Genomic DNA, 19,061 nt, shown 5'->3' with positions numbered 1-19,061 from the left:
TTATATACATTACAAGAAATCAAAGGACAACCAGATAACCAATGATTGACACTGTATACAAAAACTTTGATTTCAGTTTAAAAAGAATATAAAATAAACATATAAAATAAACCAAATAAGTGTCTCGTCACCTTATAATGAATGTTTACTCTTATTTCACAATCGTTATCTAACAATACTTTTACAGCCCTTTTTTTAAATCAGTGTTGATCTAAAAATGATCATTTTGCTTTTTTTCAAGCTTCCAGTCATACGTCACATCTAGCTGTAATGATAAGTACATAATATGGCCTGCCTGACGCACCCTGTTTTCTGTGACACAGGGCAAAAACAAACAGAGAGAGAGAGAGGAAAAAAAAGAAAGGGTAAGAAAGAGAGAATAGTATAACCCCTCTGTTTTTTAGAGTGAATTTTTTTAGGGCTAGCCAGTTCCTTTGTGTACTTTTATATACATTTTATATTTAGGTTTGTGTATACTGTGAAGAGTAAGAAATTAGATATCCCACTCTCTGGTATATAGGATCACTCTGTGAAATCTATCTATAAAAAAATCTAGTTGTCTGGTCCTGGAGCATTGGAGCAAAGGAGATGTCTAGTTTCCATTGTTTGCCTGCCACTATAAGGCTTCTCAGTTAACAGGTAGCGAGGACTTTGCGTATTTGCGTCACAGGTAGGGCTCAGTTTACATAAGTCTGTTCAGGAGATTGAGCTGTTAGAGTCAGATGGCAAATAAGAGTTCCTGCATCTTATCAAATGCTAAGCAGAACAAGTATACTGTCTGTATACAATTCAGAAAGGAAAATCCTGCTCCACTGACGTCATCCAAACAATGTTGTTGCCATAGAAACCTTTAAGCCATGTTAGTTAACTTTAAGGTTTACTCATATTAAGCTCTACTTGTTTCTAAATAATTATTTACAGATATAAATGTAAATAAAAAATTGGATGACACAATAGTCAGTTTTATGAACTATAAGAAAGACCAGAGACATAAACTGTGTTGCTTTAGAGAACAACTTTAGAGAGTCAAAGCACACATTAATGTGTAGGGGGGAAAAAACAAGCTTGATGGACCCCACAGTGCAATGATTCCTGTCTTTTTCGAAACAGAATACAACAAAAATATTTTAATCATCACTTCCACAGAAATCACAATATCTGCACAAAGCACAGCAAATCTTAACTCCTAAAATAAGCTGCACACAGTTTCCCTTGTACACAATACTGCTGTTCACACCAGGGCTCTCTTATAATAATGAGATTATTCCCACTCTATGGTGAGCTATTTTTCCTCAAAAGCGAGAAGCAATAAATAGTTTAAAAGTAATATTTCTTGTTTTGAACAGCCCTATTTCATATGCCCTGATGTGAAGCCCCCCGACTGGGAGCTCAGTAAATCAAAGAGAATCATATTTTTGTTCTCTACATTGCTGTAAACTATTCTGATTCTTAGGTCATGAGTGCAACACTGCACATAAAGTGTAAATAAGTTTATTTTTATAACATAGTATGTCAATGTCTACTGCTTGGAATAAAAAAACCTGCAGGGATCCAGGAAATTCTTATCCTGCTAAATTGTTTGTATTTTCCATCAAATATACAATCTGTATAGTGTTTGCATAATGCATTCTTAGTTAACAAAAAACCCATGACAATAACTTGTAACAAAGTACTGTAGTGTTCAATTACTCACAGGGGCTAATTATGATTAAATGAATGGCACATTAACCCCCAAGTCACTAATAATAACTACTAGGAAATATTGGGTAAATATTCAGTAAAAAAAAATGTAGGTAGTTTACTATGAACAAGAAGCAACTATATACAATATAATTTTGTTAATCCTTGAATAATATGAACAAGAAATGATGTGCTTAAAGGGCAGAGGTCAACAGACCCAATATTCACCGGGGTTCTTTTTTACTTTTCCCTCTATTGTAAATCTTTATATGTGTCATAAATATACAAATGCTTATAATTAACAGAAGTGTTACCATGTCCTTCCTTCAGAGTTAATGATGGTAATGCCCAAAAGATTGTAGTGTCCTTCACTTGGAATTATGGTCTGCAAGCACATGATAACCCATTACTAATTACTTAACTAGTACAAGCTAGTAGCTTCAGAAGTTATATACCTTTTTACTTTAATGAATTAGCAATCTATTACTTTATTATTGCTTACTGTAAATACCAGTTAAAATTATCCAGAATAAATTAGTAGTTAATTACAGTGACATAAGTCCTCTAAAACTGAAACTAATCTTTCATATCTGTGCATTCCCACAAAAGCTACTTATGAGTTATTGAGACAATGAAGGCTTCTGTGTATGCTGCTGGTATGAAATATTAAATGTTTTACAGTATTTTATTATAAAACTAAATCTAAAAAAAAAGTTTAAGTTCAAACCGAAATGTACAATGTAAGCCACACAGTTGGGTGTGCCACAAATTAATTAGCATCTGCACTAAAGTATTCACATACAACAGACGTCTTACTGAGTTATTCCACTCTCACGAAAGAAATGTATTCCTGAGTCATTGCGTTGTCATAACTGGTAAAAATGATTTCAACCACAAACTAATGGTCTGTCCTGATTCATTATGCAAAACACACTGACCTCCTCCTCAGTTTGAAATGCTGCTCCTAGATGAGTTTGATGCAGAGCACTCTCATTATATCCAGCTCTGTTTATTCACTGTCACTATGAATAAGAACTGAATGTATAAATGAGTATTAATTTATTACAGTATCCACTTTTTTTTGCACCATGATATAAAATCTTCACACATTTCTTCACTTTAGTTCTGTGACAAGTTCTTGTAGCACCACTTGTCAAATCCACTTGAGTAATTATAGTAAAGTGCAAAAAATACATCAAACGATCACTTCTTTCAACATATAAAAGCTTTTTGAAATGGTAGCGTTAATAGTCATAATTTGTTGTTTCTCTGACATCAAAATATCTATTGGGTAGTGTGTATGAGTATTCATACTTATAAAAATTGTTTTTTGGCCCAATAGGAAAAGTTTTAACAGGTAAAATGCCACAGTTTGCACTAAGTTCTAAAAAAATCACTCAGTTCAGTTTCGAACTATTTTTTATAGAGTCTTTATTTATAAAAATTCCAAATATGTCTATTCTGTGGTCTTAAATGCACTCTAGTTCAGCTCAGGCCATTGTTTTTTTCTCCCACACTGCCTGCTTGCCACATGGCAGGGTTTTTTATGTACATCTGTGAAAAAGGTGCTGCATATCTTCAGCTGTACAGGCCACTGATGGTGGCGGCTTCTTTCTGGTATCCAAAAGATGCTCATATTGGTTAACACTAATCTGCCCTAGATTAAAAAGCTATAAAACAGCTAATTAAAGAATATTTACTTTATATATAACAATAAAGTAAATATTTATAGTTAAACATACTACTGAGTTATTACAAAAAAAGTTATAGTCATTTTATAAATAATCCATATCAGCTTCTGAAAAAAAAAAATTACTGGGACTTCCGTGAGAACCACTATATTAAGGAAAGGCCAATGCATGACATACAGCTGCTTTAAGCTTTATTGAGGACATTAAATCTTCTTCTTCTTCTTCTTTCGGCTGCTCCCATTAGGGGTCGCCACAGCGGATCATCCGTCTCCATACCACCCTGTCCTCCACATCTGCCTCTTTTACACCAACTACCTGCATGTCTTCCCTCACCACATCCATGAACCTCCTTCTTGGCCTTCCTCTTTTCCTCCTACCTGGTGGCTCCATCCTCAGCATTCTTCTACCAATATAATTCATGTCCCTCCTCTGCACATGTCCAAACCATCTCAATCTCGCCTCCCTCACCTTGTCACCAAAACATCCTACATGCGCTGTCCCTCTAATAAACTCATTTCTAATCGTATCCATCCTCGTCACTCCCAACGAAAACCTCAACATCTTCAGCTCTGCTACCTCCAGCTCCATCTCCTGTCTTTTACTCAATGCCACTGTCTCTAATCCATACAACATCGCAGGTCTCACCACAGTCCTATAAACTTTCCCTTTCATTTTTGCAGATACCCTACTATCACAAATCACTCCTGTCACTCTTCTCCACCCACTCCACCCTGCCTGCACTCTTTTCTTCACTTCTCTAACACACTCTCCATTACTTTGCACTGTTGACCCCAGGTACCTGAATTCCTCCACCTTCTCCAGCTCTTCTCCCTGCAACTGCACCACTCCACTGCCCTCCCTCTCATTCACACACATGTATTCTGTCTTACTCCTACTGAGTTTCATTCCCCTTCTCTCCAGCGCATATCTCCACCTCTCCAGGCTCTTCTCAACCTGCTCCCTACTCTCACAACAAATCACAATATCATCCATAAACATCATAGTCCAGGAGACTCCTGTCTGACCTCGTCCGTCAACCTGTCCATCACCACTGCAAACAGGAAAGGGCTCAGGGCCGATCCTTGATGCAGTCCAACCTTCACCCTAAACCAGTCTGTCGTACCTACTGCACACTTCACTGCTGTCACACTGTCCTCATACATGTCCTGCACCACCCTCACATACTTCTCTGACACACCTGACTTCCTCATACAATACCACAACTCCTCTCTTGGCACCCTGTCGTAGGCCTTCTCTAAATCCACAAATACACAATGCAATTCCTTCTGTCCTTCTCTATACTTCTCCATCAACATTCTCAAAGCAAATAAGGCATCTGTGGTGCTCTTCCTCGGCATGAAACCATACTGTTGCTCACAGATGGTCACCTCTTCTCTCAGCCTGGCTTCCACTACTCTTTCCCATAACTTCATGGTGTGACTGATCAACTTAATTCCCCTGTAGTTACTGCAGGTCTGCACATCTCCTTTATGCTTAAAGATCGGTACCAGCACACTCTTCTCCATTCCTCAGGCATCTTCTCACCTTCCAAAATCCTGTTAAACAATCTGGTCAAAAACTCACTGCCATCTCTCCTAAACATCTCACGCTTCTACGGTATGTCATCTGGTCCAACCGACTTTCCACTCTTCATCCTCTTAATCGCTGCTCTCACTTCCTCCTTACTAATCCTATCTACATCCTGCTTCACCATCTCCACATCATCCAACCTTCTCTCTCTGATTTTCCTCATTCATCAGCTGCTCAAAATACTCCCTCCACCTTCTCAACACACTCTCCTCACTAGTCAACACATTTCCTCTCCATCCTTTACTGCTCTAACTTGCAGTACATCCTTTCCAGCTCGGTCCCTCTGCCTGGCCAATCTGTATAAATCCTTTTCTCCTTCCTTAGTGTCCAACCTCTCATACAGCTCCTCATATGCCTTTTCCTTGGCTTTCGCCACATCCTCTTAACCTGCTGCCGCATCTCCTTGTACTCCTGCCTACTTTTCTCATCACTCTGTCTATCCCACTTCTGTTTTGCCAACCTCTTTCTCCTTATGCTCTCCTGCACTTCCTCATTCCACCACCACGTCTCCTTGTCTTCCTTTCTATTTCCAGATGTCACACCAAGTACTTTTCTAGCTGCCTCCCTCATCACTCCTGCAGTAGTTGCCCAATCATCCAACACCTCCTTAACACCACTGAGCCTCTCTCTGACCTCTTCCCTGAACCTCACACTACACTCTTCCTCCTTCAGTTTCCACCATCTTATTCTTCTTTCAGTCCTCACTCTCCTCCTCTTCTTCTTCGCCTCCAAAACCATCCTACAGACCACCATCCGATGCTGTCTAGCTACACTGTCCCCTGCCAACACCTTACAGTCTCCAATCTCCTTCAGGTTGCATCTCCTGCATAGCACATAGTCCACCTGTGTGCACCTTCCTCCACTCTTATCGTCACCCTATGATCCTCCTTCTTCTTAAAATAAGTGTTCACCACTGCCATTTCCATCCTTTTAGCAAAATCTACCACCATCTGCCCTTCCACATTCCTCTCCTTAAAACCATACCTACCCATCACCTCCTCGTCACCTCTGTTCCCTTCACCTACATGCCCATTAAAGTCCGCCCCAATCACCAACCGTTCTTTCCTAGGTACACCATCTACCACTTCATCTAATTCACTCCAGAATCTTTCCTTCTCCTCCATCTCACAGCCAACTTGTGGAGCATAGGCACTGATGACATTTATCATCATCCTTCAACTTCCACCTTCACGATCATCACCCTATCAGAAACTCTCTTCACCTCCACTACACTCTTACTGTACTCTTCCTTCAGAATCACCCCTACACCATTTCTCTTTCCATCCACACCATGATAAAACAGTTTAAATCCACCTCCAATGTTCCTGGCCTTACTCCCTTTCCACTTGGTCTCCTGAACACACAGCATATCTACCTTTCTCCTCTCCATCATATCAGCTATCTCTCCCTTTACCCGTCATAGTACCGACATTTAAAGTACCAACCCTAACCTCCACTCTCCTACACTGCTCCTTTCCCTGCCGTCTCTGTAGACGCCTTCCTCCTCTCCTTCTCCTCCTTCGGCCAACAGTAGCCCAATTTCCACCGGTACCCTCTCGGCTAACGATACCTGTGGCGGTCGTTGTTAACCCGGGCCTCGACCGATCCGGTATGAAATTCTCATTTGTGATCCGCATATTTGATTTGGCACATGTTTTACGCTGGATGCCCTTCCTAACGCAACCCTCCCCATTTACCCGGGCTTGGGACCGGCACTAAGAGTGCACTGGCTTGTGCCTCCCTAATGGCTGGGTTATTGAGGACATTAAATAATAACACATTTTATAATTTGCGTTTGCAAATTTTTGTAAGTGGTTAGTTATTAGTCTGTCAACCGACTGTTATCTGTAGTTTATACTCTTGTAAAGCCTGTGCAATAAAAACGCATGCTGTGATATGTATATGCTCATTTTTTATACAGTGCTTTTGTTATAAAGGCTAAATGTACACTCTCCAGTGAAATTTGAAAAGAAAAAAAAGGACAATGTACTTCATAACATAAATAATGCACTTGTGTATAAAGTCATGCTGTCTTAATGCAAAATGTGGCTTATATCCTTTGGAAGCCAAACTTTTTGCTCTTTGTGCTGATGCGAATTTAACAGTTGTGCTGTTGAACATAAAAATAAAACTCTAAACAATAAAAATCAGTGCACATAAATTCATAATGGAAAATACACTTGAGAATTTATCTTGAGTGGAAAAAGCCATGTCTTTCTATTCATGGCTTATCAGTCTCTGTAAAACTTTGCAAACTCTGTAAAGACCTTTCCAACTAACTATCAAGATTTGGACCACACACTTATGTGGCAACATTTTTCTTATTGTTGTTAATTATTATTTTTTATTATTAAGACAGACGCTGAATTTTATGCTTAAACTTAACTTTAACATTGAACTCAAATAACCAGACAGTTGCATTTTAGTTGTTTTAGCTTTTAAATTCAAGCTGTAATCTTCTTTTTCTTCTTCTTTTTTTCATGGTCAAAACATGTCCACACCATGTCAGATGTGAGAACTAGTCAGAGTTTGCAAAACACATCTGTAGTAAACTTCACAAGCCCAAATATATTCATGTGGATTTAATGTCTGTGTTTCATATCACAATAACTGACAAAAGAGAAGAAATTGATTTGGTCGCTGATATACGTACAACTTTTTCAAAGATGGACTTTTAAAGAAAAGCTGGACATCATCAGGAAAGGTCAGCCAAAACAGTTCAAAACAGCTGTTTAGACTCTTTTTTAATTATTTATACTGTTGTGTTTTGTTTCCAGCTGAATTTGCCAAAGGTTTGTCTTCATTTCAAATCCAGAGGAAACTGTAATGCACATATATTCACAGAAAACCCGGGGTAATTTTATGAGGTTAATTTTGATGCTTCTGCTGTATGCAGTGCAGCTGTGGCTGCATGGAAAAGAAACTTGTTGAAACCCAATTGTTAATTGGGTTTATTGCTTTAGTAATGACATTCATTCTCACTCCATACTTGTCAGTGATGCAGCACTCTGCTATACTTTGTTTCTGTATAATATTGGTTTCTATAGTCATTTCATCATATTGATTGTATTAGTGTATTTATTCTGGCAGGACACCACTGAAGGCCTTAGAATGAAATGCACATAAGTTTAAATGACATGTGGGTATAGAATATAGATTCTATTATATATAATGTGTGTATGTGTGTGTCTGTATATGTATGTATACATAAACTGTGTGTGTGTGTGTGTGTGTGTGTGTGTGTGTGTGTGTGTGTGTATGTATATATATATATATATATATATATATATATATATATATATATATATATATATATATATATATATATATATATATATATATATCAAATCAAATTTTATTTGTCACATACACATACATACAGGGTATGACATGCAGTGAATAGTGAATATATATATATATATATATATATATATATATATATATATATATATATATATATATATATATATATATATATACACACAGAATATATACAGTATATATAAACAACATAAACCTCATAATAATTGTTTTAAAAAATAACATTCTACATGGCTCTGGCATGAAGGAGTTGGTGTGGGTCCTACAATGAACTGAGATATAGCAAATTTAGAAGTTTAGAAGCACAACTCCCACTGCCTTTATTAGATTGTAGAAAAGACAGAACTCATAACCACACACTCCGATGCTCATGATATTTCTCACTCTTCACTGTTTGTATTGTTTTTAAGATTTATAATCACACTCCTAAAATCACCCAAATGCGTACAGGTTCTCCGTTTGAGTCTGGTTTCTGTCAAGGTTTCTCCCTCATACCATCTAAGGGAGTTTTTCTTGCTACAGTCGCCCCAGGTTTGCTTGTCACGGATAAACACACACAATTCACTTACATGTAAATATGTTTGTTCACATCATATACATTCTGTAATGTCTATTTTAAAATAGACAAGTCTAGAAATAAACTTGAATTGAAATTCGGATTAAATTATAGGTTAGAGGATCGTTCTGTTTTTTTTCCAGTCATATTATACTAGTATTTCAGCTGTATTTAAAATCAACAACGTCGCATACATTCTTCCAGTAACTCCAGTGGTGAAGTCTCTTTCTGAAGCTTTAAACTCGCCTCTAGCGCTGGGGGCGTGTCCATGTACCCCAAACCGCTCCTAAAAAGCTTTCCGTAACCTCATGAATTATTCATAAACTATCGTCCAATCAGCAACTCTATGTAAATGAGATGAGTATAAATAATCGAGCCGGAGCGCAGAGCGTTTCAGAGAAGTTATGAATTAGAGATTGTGCGCAGTAAAGTAAAACCGAACCGTAAAAGGACCTGAAGACGTCGAAACTTTTAAAGGCAACCAGCACAATTTAGACATAAAAAAAATACCAAAGTTAAACATTTGTTAGATTTCAGTTTAGAAAGCTGTCTGTTTTGTGCTGCATACTATCCAGCGACCAATATCTTTTAGGAAGCATATTTTTTTTTGCGATTGATCTCCTGTCTCTCATCGCCATGTCAGTCGGTGACACGTTGGAGGACAGTCGGCGATTCTGTGTCTTGTCTTGGGAACAGGTGCAACGTTTGGACTCTATTCTTGGCGAATCGGTTCCTATTCACGGCCGTGGAAACTTTCCGACACTTTCTGTTCGGCCGCGGCAGATCGTTCAGGTAAAACAGAACATTTGGCTTCTATTCTATTCTATTCTATTCTATTCTATTCTATTCTATTCTATTCTATTCTATTCACTTTACTTCTTGACTTTTTTCTCTTTCTTTTTTCAACATATCCTATCATAGGGGAAATCCTTGTAAAGTGCTTGTAATCTAATTACCAATCGTTTTAATTGTAATGTCTTTTTTTTCAGGGCAATTAAAAACATTATTGGTTTTGTAAAACAGATATTTAATATTGCATACCCTCTACAGAGACCTCATTTTCTACAGTAAAACAAAAAAAAAAGCACCAATTTATATCACAGAAATTTCGGTTATAGGCTGTGTTTGCAGTGTGTAGGTCTTAAGAAAGTTTTCTTTAGAAAGTATGGGATAAGCAAACCCTTTCAGCCTTTGCCCCTTGAGTCTTCCTGAGCTGATTAAACTGCGATATGAATGAGTCAGATGTTCCTTTAAATGCTGGCCTTCTCCCCCCTCGCACCCCGCCTCCTTGGGACAGCACTCTGGCATGATTTCCCCAAATCCCTCACATAAAAAGTTTTGTCAGTCAGGGGAATCCTGCATTTTGTAAAAGTCTTTTTGAATCCCAGGAAAGCTGTGCATTTTATGTGTATAAGCAAAACATCCATCGATCTAAAAACATGTGTCTGGTTGCCCATACTGGGTCTGGAATCATAATCAAATTTCTTTTATATTAAAAACCTAGCCACTTAATAAAAGTGACTGACAAGTAGACTGATTTGAAATAGGATCATATAACAGATGTTCAAGTTATGTGGTGTTGCATAAAGGCACCATCCACTTGAAGCCATTGCAGACTCTCATATTATTGCCATATTTGTATAGGTCAGTTGAGCTTTGCCTTGAAATTTTTAATTCCAGATGGCTTTTAACACAGAAGATGATGTGTGCATGCTTAAACATAACTAGTTCTTGTTGGCTCCACCTTAACTGAGAAAACGAAACATGAAACCTAAAGTTTGATGTGTTTTTCAGTTTTTAAAATAATACCTTATTATCACACACACACACACACACACACACACACACACACACACACACACACACACACACACACATTTCTTTTTCCATGCTTAGGGCACAATCAATTAATGTGCATTTTCTTATGCTGTGGAAAGTATGTCAATGTTAATCTGTTAGAAAAGCATTCTATCAGGGTTAACTGTCTGATAGTACTGAATAGTAATTACTATGTTTTCTTCATTGGATACCTTTCTTAGCCTCCCTGTTCTAAACATTTTACTGTTTAACTGTGTAGGTGTATTCTTCCAGGTAATAGTCTTTCAGCTTTTAGGTAATAGTCTGAATACATTTGACTGACGTGTAGCCTTGTTATATACATTACTATGTAATTATGTTGTTATGGATTTAATACTTTTAGTGTTGACTCCCTAATTATACTAATGTAAAGGTATAAAAAAGAGATTTTTAGCTCAATTAATTTTTTTTTTAAGTTTATTTGAGCAGAGGCTTTTAAATCGTCAGATGTAAAAGCCACTTTGACATGCGTGTGTAATAGCTCTGGCAGAGTTAATGGGAATGTATGGCCCCTTGGGCATATTTTATAAAAAGCCTTACTCATAATAAAGTTGGGTAATGTTTCATCTACTGACTTTTGCCTGAAGAAAGAGAAATGCTATAATTTGTATTCCCAAACAACAGAAAAAGACCGATAAACAAACTTTTTTGGAATGTCAGAGTAAACAAGAAGTTGTAATAAATCCAGAGATATGCAAAAAGTCATAGACACACCTTTCAACCTACGTACGCTCTAAAGAACCAGATTGACCTAATAATTATAAGTAGCAGGGTAATTATGTGACTGATGGAGTTAGCATTTGTTTTTATGTGATTAATTCTACTGTTATTTGACAGTGATTACAGGTTCACACAATTTTTATCTGCAGGGTGTATTCCACACAAAGTATACAATAACTCTATTTCAACAGACCTGGCAAAATTCCAATAATATTTCATCCCACAAAAGGAAATATTCTTAAATTATGCTTGGTTACTGTGGCAACAATATCATTTTAAAAACATACCTTGTGAAGCTTAGCTTAGCTAGATTACTTCTACTGGATATTCCACATAATGTCACGATTCTTTTCGTAATACTTAGATATTGATCCAAGATATAAAAGCTACTATTTACTTGCAGGTACATTTAACTAGGCAAAGATTATATTTTTAGGTTATTATTACCATAGTAAATTTAAGGTCGTAAATATGATGACCTATATTAAAGCTTATTGCATTATTATACATATAGTCTCGCTAGATAGAGATTGTGTGTAAATCATCCATGACACCACTTCCCCTGTCATTTCAAGACAGTGGAGATCCTCACACATTTCCAGAGAAGATTTTGTGATTGCTGTGATTGAAGTATTAAGCACAAATTGAAGTGAAACTAGAAATTCCTTCTCAATGCTTGCCTTTGGCTTCGACTCATGTCATATTTTTTTGTACTTGTTAAAAATGCCCTCTTGAATTATTATGTTATTTGATTCTTAGTCATAGTCTACTGACTAAGTAGGCTTTTGGTTTTCTTAATTGGTCACTCAGAGATTTCTGTCCAAAACATTTCTATGGCTTTATTGATGCCCAAGGGATTTTTTTTCTTAAAATGATGTGTTCTAATATATAATCTGCGCTTGACAAAAGGGTGCTTTTTCTTTACAGTCTTTAACAGACTTTTTGCTTTTTCTGCAATCAACTGTCGAGACTGCTAGAGTCAATTACTGCGGTTTTGCTTGAATAAGTGGGAACATGTTGTACCTGCATTTTGTCATTGGAGCATACTGTGTACTATGGAGTGACTGTCAGGCTTATTTTAGCAAGTCTGTTTCAGACAAACCTGCAGTAGTAGATTTTATGACTTTTTTTCTTTTGCATGGAATACCACCCAAGTTACAAGTAGGCTATTTCAATTCAGTATAGTCAGCTGGAGGTCAGGGTGTATACCAGTGTAAAATATGTGCACCGTCACAGTTTCTTTGCTGCTCTTCAATCTGTTCCACAATCATGGTAAACCTGCGTATATGATTTAACAATTCAGCTCACTACATAAAGCCCATACTATATTTCAAAATATAAATAGCATGTATAGTAGTTGAACTTATATGTTGCATTTTGTGTGAATTGAATGACCACTGACCCAGTGTTCATTGTGGAGGGAGGGAATGCAGACTACATGTGATGACCTTAATTGCACTCGAGGTCATGCACAGGTTTAGCTCATTAACCTATGACTCTGTAAATAGTGTCTCCAAGTGTTTCAACATTTACAAAACTCCCCAGTCATTCTGTTTTTGTGGTTTTTTTTTTTTTTTTTTACAATATCACAGATATTGATGAGAACAAACTGTAGCATATCAGTAAATCAGTAAACTCAAATTGCATGTTTAAACAATTCTGAGAAATGTTCGCTTTCTTACCAAAGATAAACTTAAATAATGATCTAAATCTGTGGGGGGTATTTGCATTTCCGTTTCATTTTACAAAGGTATTCAACAACTCACAATCAGCAAGAGTTGCAGGCAAAGTTAAAAATATATGGACAAATAATTAAAAGCTAAATTCACTGAATATTAAATGTTGTCTTTGTCTTTCTAGGTTGTACGAACTCGGCTGGAGGAGCGAGGCATCACTGTGCGGGATGTAAAACTGAACGGCTCTGCTGCCAGTCACATTCTGCATCAGGACACAGGACTAGGCTACAAGGATTTAGACCTGATCTTTGGCATATCACTGTGTGATGACCAGGCATTCAATCTGGTTAAAGATGTGGTTCTGGACTGCCTGCTTGACTTCTTGCCAAAGGGCGTCAGCAAAGAGCGCATCAATGCACTCACTTTGAAGGAGGCCTATGTGCAAAAATTGGTGAAGGTGTGCAATGACTCAGACCGCTGGAGTCTCATATCTCTGTCCAACAACTCAGGGAAGAACGTGGAGCTCAAGTTTGTGGATTCGCTGAGGCGGCAGTTTGAGTTCAGTGTTGACTCATTCCAGATTGGACTGGACTCCTTGCTGCTCTTTGACCGCTGCTCCAAGACGCCTATGTCCGAGAGCTTCCACCCCACGGTGTTGGGGGAAAGCATGTATGGAGACTTCCAGGAAGCTCTAGGTCACCTTCATCATAAAATCATTGCTACACGCAGCCCAGAGGAGATCCGGGGTGGTGGCCTTTTGAAGTACTGCCACCTCCTGGTGCGGGGCTTCCAGCCAAAGTCAGAGACTGAGATTAAATCACTTCAGCGCTATATGTGCTCCCGGTTCTTTATTGACTTCCCAGACATTGGAGAGCAGCAAAGAAAGCTGGAAGCCTACCTGCAGAACCACTTTGTGGGCATGGAGCACAAGCGCTACAGCTGCCTCACCACACTCTACCATGTGGTTAACGAGAGTACTGTATGCCTGATGGGCCACGAAAGACGGCAGACATTGAACCTTATCTCCATGTTGGCACTGCGGGTGCTGGCCGAACAGAATGCTATAACCACGGTCACCACGTGCTACTATCAGCCCGCTCCTTATGTACGGGATATAAACTTCAGTAACTACTACATAGCTCATGTGCAGCCACTGGTTCACCCCTGCACTAACTCCTACCAGACTTGGCTGCCCTGTAAATGACCCAAAGAACTTGAAAAAAAGAGAAAACCATAGAAAAGCCCTTGAAAGGGATAGTTGTCCCACCCAACCTCTGGTGGAGTGATATGGATGCACAATAAATTCCCTTCTTGTTTTTTTTTCTTCTCAATGAAAATGAGATTATAAGCAATGGCATCCTGAAATTATGTTTCAGTATAAATAGTAAAGTGGACTGATAATTTACTGCTGTATGTCTGAGATGAGCCAATCCTTTTGCATATTGTCTTGCAATTCATTTTGCTGACTGGATTATGGGACAGTTGGTCTTTTTCAAATGTAGCAATTATTATGTCTTGCAGCACTTTTTGTTAGCCTATAAAACAAAAGCTGCGTTTTTGAGATAATGTTCAAAACTTTTTTTTTTACTTTAGCCTGGCTGTGGTTCAATCAATCTGCTTCCTTCTGTTAAAGGACCAAAGGCATTTTTTTTAAGAAGGCAATGTTTGTAGCAATTCCAAGTGCCTAAAACATAATCCATGTCCAAAAAGGTGAGAACTTTTGTGCTCTCATTATTTCTGTATCCTATATTTTCAGGGATAGAAGCATGTATTTTCATGTGATTAAAAGAAATACCAAAATCCATCTTAAAGTGTCCCAGATATGGTTCATAATTTTAACCTAAAGCAACTTCACATTTTGCAACAAATGCAACATGAACTGTAACTTTGTAGTCAGATAACCAATGTATACTGAACTGAAAGTTATGGGCTGAATATGTGCTATGCTTCAGATGATGGCTCCATTACAGTTCCGGTACATGAAACAGGATCCTTTCTAAAGCACAATGACTCCTCTTTCTTGTCTGACACTAAAGCTAGATACAATAGCCTTTTTGTTCATCTACCCAGTAGAATCAGAATCAACTTTCCTGTAAATTGATGCTATACTTATGTTTGCTAAGTTCATCAACTCTTTGAGAAGGTAATTAAATTGAGGATGATAATATAGCAGGTGATTGCTTTGGCAAATCTTGCTAGCAAATTGGTAGACCTCATGAGTGATATTTTGACGTAAGAAGGTGAGTAAAAAAAAATTTCCAGCTTACAGGAATATAGCCCTGTAATATGCAATTTATGATTCACAATAACTATAATATGAAACACATTTTAATTTCCATTAAAGGGCCGAGGTGCAATTCTTATTGCCAGCAAGATATTAGTGGAAGACATACAGGTCATTTATACATACTCCGTTCACACTTGTAAGCTCTGTTTAGCAAACTCATGATGAAAATCATGATGTCTGGAATGGACTCCTGTTAAAGTTTATACAAAATGCAGTATTTATTGTCATTGCAGCCTCTTGTTTATTCTTTTGTGTCACTTACATAAAAGACATTCTTGTGTTTGGCCTTACTGTTTAATAATAATAAAAAAAAAATAATAAAATAAATATATTAACTGCGAATAATCACAGATTAAGGGTTATGATAAAAAATTTTTGTTCATTGCAATTACTCAGCAGAATTAACAAAATTAACAATTATTTCAAAGTTATTTCAAATGCATTTAATACTAGTAAATCAAGTGGCAATCAAGCAAAAATGTATTCAATCCTAAATTAGATTTTTTTCAGAGCTTTTTTGCAGTTGGTTGAATAAATCAAATTTATTTTGCAGTTAAATGTCAAGCACAAAGAACAGCCTGAATAATTTAGAATCCCTGCATTTACATTTCTGCATTTGATAGATCTACATCGAAAAACAGAGATGCCTAATATAAGCACAAGACTGACTCTTTAAACTGCTCTCTAGGAGTGTATCAATGTTGAATAGTCCTATGAGAAAAATCACGAATCCTGTAAATGGTGTTAATATATTAAAGTATACTTATGTTTAGAATAGTTAAATATATATATATATATATAAAGTCTATGGATTTCTGCTGTTGGTACTGAATTCTAAATCTTCCATCTGTGTGCATGGTCAGAAGGTTGTCCAGTTTTGAGCCTGTGCACATTTCTGCCTCACTGCCTCTGCCATTTCTGTACTATTGTGCTTGAAAATTCCAGAAGATCAGCAGTTCCCAAACCAGCCTGTCTAGCACCAACAATCCTGCCATGGTGAAAAAGACTGAAATCAAATTCTTTCCCCTCTCTGATGGTTGATGTGAGCTTTGCCTGAAGTTGCTTTACCTGTATTTGCATGATTTTATGCACCGTACTGGTGTGACACGTGCAGCTCATGAAATACTGTCATGAATCAGTAGGTGTACACATGTTTCTTATCAAGTGTTCACATGTGTGACCACAGGTATGTGAAGGGCCCCCTGGTTAACACAGTTTTATTTTCCCTTATTATGCTAAGCTCAATGTACTGTATAGCAATGTCTTCTATATAAATAAGATTTATAAAATAGTATACAAATTGGAAAATTTGCGATGTTTTAATATTTAGTACAAATTCTAATAGATACAATCCAAACACAGCAGAGGGGTTAAACTTTGACATTTGTATCCATTTTCATACAAATGCACTTTACAAATGAAGGAAAACAGTGAAGTTTTAATGGTAAATTAATTTAGTCCTTTTGTCCCCTTTTCTCTGTGATGCAGGCAACCAATGTGACTACAAGGTCCACAAGGAAAGAAAAAGGCAAGCTCTTCTGTGATGCAATTCAAAGAATGAGCAGCTGATAACAGAGGGTTCAGCCGGCTCAGCCTTGTGTAGTCGAGAGTACTAGCAATATTCCTACTGTACGTTGGTACACAGAGAAAGAGTTGATAGTGAAGAACAGAGCTTGGTAGTGTTTAGGACATCTGTCTAACATGTAGTGACATATTCTACTCCACTTTCACTGACTGCCTCCTATTCTCTAAGCTTGCAGGAGAGTGCTGATAGCCCACCAACAGAGCACTAAAAGGGGAACATTAAGTGTAACCCCAGAACGTGACACACAGCATAGAGACCACCTTGGCAAAATTACAACTTTATCCTCCAACTAATGCATTGGATCAAATGCCTGACACATTTCGTTGTATATGTGCCCAAGCAAGTAACTGAACCTTTACTCACTGCACTATTTTAATAAAGGAACTCTTATATTTATTAGATAGTGGGTGGAATCTGTGACTTTGTATGAGAACATTCATATTGGTACAATGACTAATTTGTTAACCATATGGCTAAAATCAGTGTCACTAGTACAGAGGCGGTTGGCCTCTCTAATGGTAGGAAACATTGCGTCGCAAATCTCTGTGGCAAGAGCTAGTGGTGTTAGCACTTGCCGTTGGTCCTCAAGGAGATAAATCCCACATGGTAGATTCAATGTGTTCTTATGACAGCACTCCGATTTAATGAGAGCCATAGCCATGTGCATGGGAAAGCTATGGGTCTATTTACACAATTGAGATTGACTCAAATGTCATACAAGTGGCTGGTAAAAACAGCAGGCAAATCATTGGTTTACAGACACAGATTCAAAAGGCATTGTATGACTGTATCTACTTAGTTTAAACATGGGCTAAAAATATGGAAAAGTGGGCTACATTTGGAAGCCCTGAACCATATACAGTATTGCTTTTTGTTGAACTGCCTTTCTAAAAGACTGGGCATAGGGGAAATTATGTAGGATTCAGCATGCACCACATTGGTACCAGAAATAGACCAGAATGCAAAAACAGAAAGCAGGTCCAGATCAGGAAAGATAGAAAGAAAAACAAACAAAGTTAAAACTGCCAAATAACAATTTACAAGAACCTCACATCAATTGTGAAATGGTTTAACCCTCTGCAATTCATTTCTTGGAGGTCTGAAATATCAGATCATTGTGGCAACCAAGCACACTGTTCACATACTTTAATTAACAGTTCAGTTGTTCTGTATACAGAGGTGCAAGGACTGATTGACTGAGGAAGTGCAGTACCTGCTGGAGAAAAAGGCAGTAGAAGTTACCTGAGTAGCAGGCCAGACAACCTGATGAGATTATTTTCAAGATTCCCAAAAACTATGCTTAGTTCACCACATTCTTAATGTCTCAAGACACTAATGTATTATTAAAACAGCTGCCAATCTTTATGTTGTCCATACCAGATGTGCTGTGCAAGGTACAGGTGAAGTCAGGGTTCAGAGTTGATTACTGCTGTTAGTACTTGGCTATGAAATTAGCGCATAAGAAAACAGCACTAGTTCCGAAAGGAAACGACTCTGGCAGTCTTTCACTTAGTCACCTACCATTTTGTGTTCTATTTTTGTACCTTATAAAATTTCATGGAGGTGTATTTAAGGGTCAAAAGAGAAACAGCTGCTGTCACATTTAAATGGAGGAGGTGCACTTGGCTATTCATTCTCTGGTTTAAGGTGTCTTGTTTCAAGATAATTAACTGATTATATACGCATGCATTTAGAAGACTGCCTGAAACCATAAAATACATTTAAGTACTTTTTTTTTTTTTACATATTATTTTGTGTATGGATTGGGGTTTAGTTAATTTTAATATACATTTTATCTTTGTTGTTTTCTTCTTCTTCTTGACACATTCTTGACACAGTCTTCTTTTACATGTGATAAAAACGAAAAAGGACATCTAATGGCATTAGCATAAACAAATTGCTTAAAGTTTATGTTAGTAGTTTAATCAAATAAATTATTTGTATTTATTAGTTAATTTACTGGGTTGTCATGGTAATGAATTGTGTAGCACTGGTTAGCTTTAAAAAACTGCCATTATCTATGCTTAATTATTGTAGGTGTTAATAAATATGTGTGCACACAGTACATGTACAAAACATGACCAGTGATGCATGTTTA

At 37.3% G+C, this 19,061-nt stretch overlaps 1 protein-coding gene across 1 annotated transcript; it reads left to right on the top strand.

Annotated features, from left to right (window-relative positions):
• The first annotated feature begins 9,227 nt into the window (after positions 1–9,227).
• Positions 9,228–14,895, top strand: tent5ba (terminal nucleotidyltransferase 5ba). Its single transcript, XM_046848126.1, has 2 exons — positions 9,228–9,630; positions 13,276–14,895. Exons 1-2 carry the CDS (start codon positions 9,475–9,477, stop codon positions 14,293–14,295), a joined length of 1,176 nt encoding a protein of 391 aa, XP_046704082.1. The 5' UTR covers positions 9,228–9,474; the 3' UTR covers positions 14,296–14,895.
• Positions 14,896–19,061: the final 4,166 nt, after the last annotated feature.

This window comes from Silurus meridionalis, chromosome 4 (genome assembly GCF_014805685.1).
Source record: "Silurus meridionalis isolate SWU-2019-XX chromosome 4, ASM1480568v1, whole genome shotgun sequence".
Lineage (NCBI taxonomy): Eukaryota > Metazoa > Chordata > Actinopteri > Siluriformes > Siluridae > Silurus > Silurus meridionalis.
The sequence above is the reverse complement of the archived record's forward strand: the minus strand, read 5'-3'. Positions and strand labels throughout refer to the sequence as shown.

Coding starts and splice junctions, on each gene's coding strand:
- tent5ba (XM_046848126.1), top strand. CDS start 9,475: ATGTCAGTCGGTGACACGTTGGAGGACAGTCGGCGATTCTGTGTCTTG. Junction 9,631..13,275: donor GGCCGCGGCAGATCGTTCAG/GTAAAACAGAAC, acceptor TTGTCTTTCTAG/GTTGTACGAACTCGGCTGGA.